The following is a 9631-nucleotide window of genomic DNA, read 5'->3' on the forward strand; positions in this document are numbered from 1 at the left end:
TATGAGAGTCCATAATCCATGTTAAATTTACTACAGATTTTCAGGTTGGATTTGTCAGAAAGAGAGAGTCAAATATGAGTGCGAGACCAGAACTCCCTTAGAAATAAGCAGATACAGTCATGCCAGACGTCTCCCCTACTGCTTTCTCAATATAAATGTTGAAAATTGTCAGCTCTGTTCCAGTGAGACAGCAGAGACAGCTGGAGAGGTAATGGTGAGATAATAGAGCTTGTCATGTGTTTGTCAGACAGCAGTAAAAAGCAGATGTTCCTAACATAAGTTTGGACTGTTATTGTACTAAACTGTTTGGCAGGCTGTGCAGCCCTGCAGCACAGGAAGATCTAGTCTACAGTGCTCAGCGTGGTAAAGTGCTATGAAAGGTTTCATTTATTAACAGGGATTGGTTGGAGCAAGGTAGGAACTAGGAGAAAATGTGGTTTGCCTTAAATTGGGGCCATTTGGGAATGAAAAATATTTGTAATCAGAGATAAGTATGCCCACTGTTGTTCAGGTCTTTTGTATATGAATGTCGGTATATTTACAATTGTGGTTTTCTTTGTACTCTAACCTGTCTCTATGTTGTTTTTCTCCAGTGGCAGCATGATAGGCAGGGACAAGCCACTCTACCTCACCTGAAACTGAAGATCACACTCTGTCAACAAATACAACACAGAGGAGTCTACTTACACCCCTCCCCCATCCTCTTCTCCCCTAACCCTCTCAACCCTCTTCTGATGCACACAGATACATACACTGCACATGGAACACACAATACATAAATACACACACATTCTACATCCCAGACACCACAAACCTTTTTTGTCAATGTAATTATTATTTCCTGAGTTTATAGACGAATTTGTGACCAGCGGTTTTGAACTAGATGACTACTGTCTGTACCACTTAATGTATTAGCAGTCCTCTTGCTGTTTAAATTTGCCAAACACTTATAAAGGCCCCCCAACCTCCCTCTTGCTATCAACCCACCCCTTACCCCCTGAGTTGTGTGTCTGTGATATAGGCTGGGCTGTTAAGCACTCCTCTTCTATGTCACCATTAAAGTCCCCTCAGGGACCCCATCCAGCTTTAATTAGAATAAGGAGGAAAAGAAAAACTCTTCCCCTTCTTTAATCGTTTTTCCTTTTGTAATTCTTTCTTTTTTCCTCACCATTTTGTTGTTTTTTATTGTTCCTGCCTTATTTATTTCTGGCTTGCAAGATTTTTCCTCTTTTTTGCCAATAAGCATCAGGCCCCCATACATTAGAGAAATATTATCATCTAGTAGTTTCGGAGCAGGCCTTGATGTTATGGTAGCTTTGCTTAAGGGCCTGCAAATTAATACAAAAAAAAGCCAGGGTGGGGAAGAGAAACAAAACAAAAATAATCTTTTTTTTATATTAAAGACCTGTTGAGGTCTACTGAGCTGTCACAGTGTGATTGTAAATAAATATCACTTTTATTGGATCAAATTTGGAATTGGAAGTCTGGATAGGTTTGTTTCTTCTTTAATATTTTATGTAAGTCATTTTGTGTGTGTGTGTGTGTGTGTGTGTGTGTGTGTGCGTGCGTGCGTGCGTGCGTGCGCGCGGGAGTGTATATCTGGACGTTAGAATGTACCCCATTCATGACGTGTACAGTTGAGTGTGTATGTGCACGAACATACACTTATGTGCAAGAGTGTTTCATTGTTGGAGTGTCGAGTCTTTCTTGTGAATTTTAACAGCCTTGTGCAGCTGGATTTCAGACGAGTATTTCACACTCTCTTTCTTGCATTAAATCTGTGCTCACTGGTGTGTTTTTTCCAATAAAGTTCAATCCAAAAACTGAATACACAATATGTGTCCTGCAGATCATTAAATGGAAAGAGCCAGGCGAGAGATAGAAAGGAAAGAGATAGAAAGAGAGAAAGAAACGCTGTGATAAAATGAGATATGTTGCAGATAAAAAAAAAAAAAAAAAAAAAAAAAAAAAGATATTGCCTCAAAATCCGACCCCTCAGCCCCCCTTCTTATTTTGTCTGACCATAATGTCAATTCTGTCTCCTCGACATGCAGAAGTGAAGTAATGAATTATGTGAATGGAGCCATCACATCCACATCACAGTGAATTTTTTTAAGTTTCTCTTTGGTGTTTGATTGTTTTACTATCATCTTTTTAACTCTCGTGTGATTAACAGAAATGCGTTTTGCTGACAAAGACACCTGTTTTTATCTCTTTACTGTAGCATAATTTCAGTTTTATTTGTTACAGAACTATAGCATTTTAAGTTGTGTAAAAAAAACCTGCCAATTGTACTTATTTTATTTGTAAAGCCAGTAATGATAAATATTTTAAATGGTTATCAATATATTGTTTTCACTAGATGCTAATCAGCCATTTGACAGGTTTTCTTATTTATAAAATAAATTAGATCACTTTTGCTTCTTCCGATGAAGGTGTATTTTTATTCTTATTTTATTTTTTATTTGTCTTTTGTTTGATAAAATTGATGACCGCAACAATGATTATTTCTTTATTTTTTACATTTTGGATGTTGCTCATTTCTTTCCTTGCCAGCAGCATCTGTTTGTGTCACAATGCTTCTTTTATTTCAAACCTGCATAATAAAAAAAAAAAGTTTAAAAGTGAAAATGCCTAATGTCTGTTAATTTCCCTGCAGGCTTTTCTGTCTCTTTTCATCCCCTTTCTAATGAGACGATCACACTTTTTTTAAAGACATGATAATCATTTTTTAAGATTGACTAACACCCCCAACTTACTGTATTTTACAGTGTATTTGCACTTAGGAAGGTCACAATTGTATCCTATATTTATATTTAGCTCAGGGCTCCAATGGCATTAGCTAATTAGCCATGGATACAGTATGCACCAGCCAGCATGGATATTGCCAGTAAACTATCTTAACAAACAAGAGAGCAGATGCGAGAAGACGTTTGCTTTGCTTGTGAAAGTGGTGCATCGTAGGCGTCTAGTGTGAGATAAAGAGAACAGAGAAATGCAATGTGCACACAAACTCAGGCAACCGTCCAAGTACTGATTTTACCCCAATTGCACATAAGTCTTCTTAGAGGCTTTCTGAGAGAAAGAAGGAGAGATTGAAACAAAACTGTCACGATCCCTCCCTTCTATGTTTTATTCATTTTACATCTACGTGCCGTTTCTTATTCAAAAGTATTGAATTGGCAAATAGATCATTATTGGACAATTGGAAAACCTGCCACTTTGTGATATGACACATATTATATGAAAATCACAGTCATACATTCTTAATGCCATGCCAGATAAGAGAGGTTGTGGGTGCAGCCACACAGCCATGTCTCTGTTCTTTCTGTGCACATATTAGTCATGTGTTTGTATGAATATCTGCCGATGTGTTAGTGTGTGTTTTCTCTTATGTGTTTGGGTGTTGCCTCTCCTTTTCAGCTGTAGATTTGTGCATATGTGGTAACAATAGTCACTTTCATCTTTATTTTATGCTAAATAGCTTTACTACATACTGTCTCTGCTATTCCTGTTAGTTTTGACAGTCATTGTCTGCAGTAATACTGTAGTAAATACTACGAGAAGACAGTATCAATGTGACGCTTCTGTCAGCAGCTTTATTCTCATCCCCTGTCTCAGAGTCAAAGTCATGAGGCCAATAGAGAATGAAAGACTACAAATTATGGTAGATAATGCCATTGAGAAGGGGGAATGCAGTGGTTGTTGGTTTCCATACATTTGACCACTGCAGCATCATCATGAATGACATCGGTAACAGCTATGGTTGTAAAGTCAAGGGCAGTGTGGTGCAGTGTGATATCTATCTAGTGCACAGCAAAATAAGCGTGACACAAACATAGTCTAAACATAGTTTAATGCTGAATCAAAAGTGTAACCCTTTACTTGAAATATGTTTGGATAGGATTCTGGTATACTGTATGTAATGCTATTTATACTTTTTTTCAGGTTAATTAGTTGTGTTAGAACACCTCATTAAATTTTACCTTGCCAAAATCAAAATGGAATTGAATTTAAAGTTGTTCTTAGTCCTTTATTGTGTTTCCTTTCATTTTGTGATATGTTTCATAGGTATTATATATTTACAGCTTAGTGCACAAGTTCACAACCCACTTACACTGAATTGGCAAAAAGGGCAAATCAAAGACTTTTTTTTTGTTACCATAATATTTCATGCACATTCATCATCAAAAGTAGTGGTCAAGGAGTTTATTAAAATAATGAAAATTATATCACCGCAAAAGTTTGCATCCCTCTTGTATTTAACTTTACTATGTAAAATTAGTTGTCGGATTTGGGCAGCGTGGTGGTGGAGTGGTTAGCACTTCCATCTCAGAAATCTCAGGCAGTTTGCTGAGAGCAACAAAATTGATGGGATGAATTAAACAGCTTTCAGAAGACCTGAAAATGAAATTGGTAAAAGGTCATAATGCTGAAGTAGTATATAATATATTTCAAAACAATTAGGGATACCAGTATCAACAGTAAAGACCATAATCTAGGAATGGATGAAACATGGACACACCAAGAGTCTTTGAAGAAGTAAAAGACCAAAAAAATAACTGAAGGACACATTAGAAAACCTGCACAAAAGCTATGCAAAAATCCGAAACAAACAGCAGCAAACCTGGCAGGCAACTGAAATAAAAGTCCACAGTCAAGTGTTTTCTGCATTTGAATGGTTTGTAAGAAAAGCACATAGGAAGCCGTAGTTTACTTTGAGAAATAAGGTGCCATGCTTGGAGTATGCTAAGGAACATTTGAACAAACCAAATGAGTTTGGGAACAAGACTATGTGGACTGATGAGACCAAAGTTGTCATAATATACACAAATATGTGTGACTAGAAAAAGAACACTCACGAAGAGTGAAACATTATTCCCCACAGCCAAACATAGTGAAGCTTCATTAATATTTTTGGGAGAAAGTCTGCATCAGGACATGGAGCTCTGATTTTGAAGCAAAGTCTCCTACTATCAATGAAAGAGCTAAGAATGAAGAGGCAGTGGATCAATCAACAAGGCAATTATCCAAAGCACAAAGCAAAGCCAATACAGGAATTGTGTAAAAAGAAGAATCAGGTGAGCGTTTCACCATGGCCTTCCCAGTTATCTGACCTAAATATCACTGAAAACCTGTGGATAGATTTAAAAAAGGCTGTACGTGGCAGACAACCAAGCAATCTGGTAAACTAAAATTACACCTGAAAGGACACAATATTGTTTAGGAGGAGGAGTGTTGTGTACTTTAAGGTGTATACAAAGTATAAGGATATTTCATGACGAGGGAATTTTTATTGTTTTACTAATTTATATACACTCCTTGATGATTGTTGTTGCTTCTGATAATAGAGAAACAATTGTACTTGATGAATGTGCCTTAAATGCTATGTTGATAAAGAAAAACATTGTTTTACTGTTTTTGCACTAATCTGTGACAAGGGAAACACACATGTTCTTTACTCCCTTTAGGATTTCCCCATTACCAGTCCATTATTTAATTATGTACACAAGTGATATCAAGTGATAACGCAACCCTCCCCAATTGGGAACAGGATACGCTGTTGGGGGTTTAATGTCTTGGCCAGTGACACTTCAATATGTGTTTGGAAAGAGCGGGGCACGAACCTTCGACCCTATGGTCGGTAGGCGTCCAATATGCATGCAGAATAAGTTGAGTATGTTTGTGAAGATGATGATGAATATGATGGTCAACCTCAATGTGTGAGTGTTTGCTTGTGGACACATTCAGGCAACAAGATAACAACACAACTTAAAATTCTACCTAATTTGCTCATTGTTGTGGTGGAACTGTGCACCATCATAGGTTTTTGTTTGAGAGTGAATATGCATATGGTTAACGTGACCACATGAAAAAAAATAGTTAGCTTGGTGCCTCTCTGTCCTGTGAGTTTAGGCTGATGCAGGCGAGAAGGTCACTGCTACGGTTCAACTAAAGGCCCTCAAACACACTAATCACCAAACACACCAAGGCACTCTAGCATTCAGGTACAATGTTTCAGTTACAACTTTTGTGCTGCGGTGGAGCAACAAACAGCAGGAAATGTAGGTGGTTTTAACAAGAAATAGGTTTCGCTTTGTGTTCAGAATCAGTTAAGGTTTCTTTTTTATGTTGACTGTACTGCACTGAACAGTGCATTAAGAAAACACAAAATTGTCTGCAGAATCTGGGAGCAATACTCGTAAGAGTAAACAGTTTAACTTTATAGAATTTATTCTGAAATATTCTGTTCCTGCATAATTAGCAAATCAGCAAAAGTCATCAGTTAGTAACTATTTCATCACATTTTGATTCTTTTTATTTTTTGGAATGGAGTTGAGTTATCTGACACCCTATATATACACAAAACACTGATGCTTACAGAGGGTAAAAATTAAGTCAGATAGAAAGTAATAAGCGAGGTCTAAAGCACATTTGTGGTTTCACACCTGTACGTATTCATGTAATCCGGTGTATATGCTTTGTCAGCTTTGACAACCATTTGGGCAGGGACCCTTGTTGGCCAAATTTAGTCCATTTCCTGTTTTTCTGACAGCACAAATATTTTAGCATTTCAAGTGGTTGAATAATATTTGAAAGAACCAGAGTTGCAATTATTTACCTATAAAATTCCCTTAAGACTCATTATGAAACATCAGGTGATGAAGAATATCTCTCTATGACTAGAGTTAACCAAATTAGAATGTCTCAGTATCAATTTGGCTACTCATACTGCAAGGTCATTTTAAAAAAATGATATTGTCTATGACATACCATGTCTAAGTTATTTAGTAAGTGGAGCAAAGGGAAGGGTAGCTTGGCCTTCTCCTGTAGTAAATGAAATACATTTCATATTTCCATATTTTACAAATGCCTTTCTTTACCTAACCTAGCAACACTTTAAAGCGAATTTACTCACTAGTGCCATATTCAAAACAACTCACACAACTACTTGCCTGTGAAACACACTGTTAGTAGTGATGAAGCTAGAGAAAAGTGCCTTGCAGCTTCTTGTCTCGATTTCCAGCTCACAGCTGCACAGTTTTTATTTACTCTCAGCCATCTCATACTGTTGATGTAAAAACTAAATACTGCATGCACACGTCAGTTGGTGAGGAGCAGTCAGCTGTAAGAGAGACAGATATTTCTCTCGGAAATTGTGCAAAGCAAAACCAAAGTTTAAAAAGAATATTTGAATTATGAATATTGCAGGATTCGTATCTGTTGGATGTAAAGGTAAGCAATTTAGAAAATTAAATAAATCGTGTTGAATTAACATGAAATTGCAGAACCTGTATTCATGGACAATTCCCTCCTTCTGCAGGATTTGAAGTGACGTGAACAGGCTGATGTTTGCACTTTTGATCTTTTTGGATACATAGAAATTGTGAGCATTAAGAGCATTAAGCAAATGGTGGACGGTAGAGAGACTTGTTTGATTAGGTCTCTCTCCCCCCTTTGCTCTCATTTGGCTGTTGGCTGACTGTGCAGGGCAGAATCCTACATCCCTGTAGAGAAACCACTGTGCTGACTGACTAAGAGGTAAAATAATAGTGCCTCACATTTCTCCATCTCAGCAGTTCTTAAGTCTTGACTTGAAGTGGAGATGAGTCAGATTGAGAAGCATACACATAACCATTTTCTCATCACCCTTGCAGTTGTCTGTGAAAGTCAGGTCTCTTAATGCCCTGGATCACCTCACACTAGAGCCACAAAAATGGGACCAGCCGTACACAGTCATTTCAGATGTTTGTTAAACACCACAGCTGCTCTATTTGAGCAATGTCGCCCACACATGCTGCACCTTGGCTCCTTCCATAATTGCACGTTGGAGAGAGTGCTAGAGAAAAGTGGTTGTGTTAGTGTAATAAGGTTCTGGTCCAGATGTTTGGGATTAAAGGATTGTTTTGAAAATACAATATAGTTACTAAAGAAGTTTGGTATTTGGCTCTGTCATGCACACAGCATGTAACAGTATTTTACAAAGTCTTGAAGCTGAGATTGGGAAAGGATTCAATGGAATATAGTGCAACATGTTGGCATGTTCTATAATAGATAGTCCTAGCATTTGGTTGGTGAAAGAGGTCCATGTTCTTATAATCAGCACCATAGCAACCAAGCTGTGGAACATGCATTGCCAATATACAGTAAATGTAACTTCACAATACATATTGACTGGCTAATTCCTTACTCTACCATTTCAGTGATAAGCATTTTTTATTTTTTTTAATAGTTCTCCTACTTCAAATGTGAGATGTTCCTACTCTCTAATTAAATTACATCGGTGTCTAGAGCAAAGAATCAACTTTTACATCTAGCGCTCTCACGCAGAGAAAATCTGAACCTGAAACAGTTTATGAGGAAAAATATGCATATTGGATCCTTTCTTGAACATTGTATATAAACATGACGGAGAAGTGCCAGTTGTAAGATGAAATACAATTTTGCCATGTGTATGAGAAGACATAATGGCTCAAAGTCAGCTAGCGTGATGATCCCTAGTAGTTTTCTGTTATATAGTTAAAACCCCTGCACTCTCTATACCCAGCACAGTTTGTCATTTTTTGGCCTAATGGAAATTTCGGAATTTCTTCCTTGAGGTAGTTGACCAAAGCAAATAAAAACTCTGAATTATCACAGCTTTACTATCTGATAAATTTTATTTCCCTCAGGATAAAATGATTAACAATTAACAAACCAAGCAAATGGTAAAATTGTAGCATGAACAATAGCATCTTTACTCATTTGGGGTCAGTGTTAATCTCTCTGAAACAGTATAAACCCGATCTGAGAGACAGGTCACAGCCAAATAAAACAAAACTTGGCAGAAGCCAAAATGCTTGAGAAAAGGAAGGCAGATTATTGATGTGAGGTTACTGAGCTCCGTGGCTTCACTGGCCCCAAATTGTCTGCTAAAAAACTCCTTGACCTTTATGGTTCAATTGAAACTATTTTACTCGTACTCTATTTTCTATGATAAACTTGAGATATTTGTAAATTTGGTAATTTAAAGGAAAATATCTACTATATAAATAATAATTTCTTCCTATGTACTAAACAAAACTGCATGACGTTCAAACAGCAGAATATATTTCTTATAGGTGAAATTCCCAATCCTGGCAGAAATTGGGAAGGGTTGGGTCAGGAAGGGCATCCAGGGTAAAAACTGTGCCAAATCAACATGTGGACAAAATTATCCGCTGTGGCAACCCTAAACTTAGAGAATAAGCCAAAAGGACCAAAAAAAAGTGCATATGTAACCGCAAACACACCAAGACCAATAACTATAACTGAAACTATAACTATAAACTGACTTTCATTTTTTTCCATTATTCATCTGTGAAGAGCTGTCACATTGTGGCGTGAAACATGACAAATGCGAATTATGTCTGTACTAACTCAAAGGACATTAGACTGAGGACAAGACTGTCTCATTTAGTTACAGTCTGACACATGATATGTGATGCTGAAGCATTATTCCTCTTTTATCAATTACAGTGTTTACATATCGGCAGAATTCAGAATGCTTTGTACACGATTGCAATTTTCATACTTCAAATTCAATATACCACTCCATCTTTAAACCTTCTCCCTCTCTATTTATGTCTGTGTGTCAAACATTTTCCTTCTT

At 37.1% G+C, this 9631-nt stretch overlaps 1 protein-coding gene across 4 annotated transcripts in view; it reads left to right on the forward strand.

Annotated features, from left to right (window-relative positions):
- Positions 1-2631, forward strand: part of tox2 (TOX high mobility group box family member 2) — an 83467-nt gene extending 80836 nt beyond the window's left edge. For all 4 annotated transcript variants that reach the window (XM_067504943.1, XM_067504942.1, XM_067504940.1 and 1 more), the window contains one exon: positions 594-2631. In XM_067504943.1, the coding sequence (XP_067361044.1) occupies positions 594-636 (43 nt within the window). In that variant the 3' untranslated portion in view covers positions 637-2631. The remainder of the gene's footprint in view (positions 1-593) is intronic.
- The last annotated feature ends 7000 nt before the right edge of the window (positions 2632-9631 follow it).

This window comes from Channa argus, chromosome 5, assembly GCF_033026475.1.
Source record: "Channa argus isolate prfri chromosome 5, Channa argus male v1.0, whole genome shotgun sequence".
Taxonomy (NCBI): Eukaryota; Metazoa; Chordata; class Actinopteri; order Anabantiformes; family Channidae; genus Channa; species Channa argus.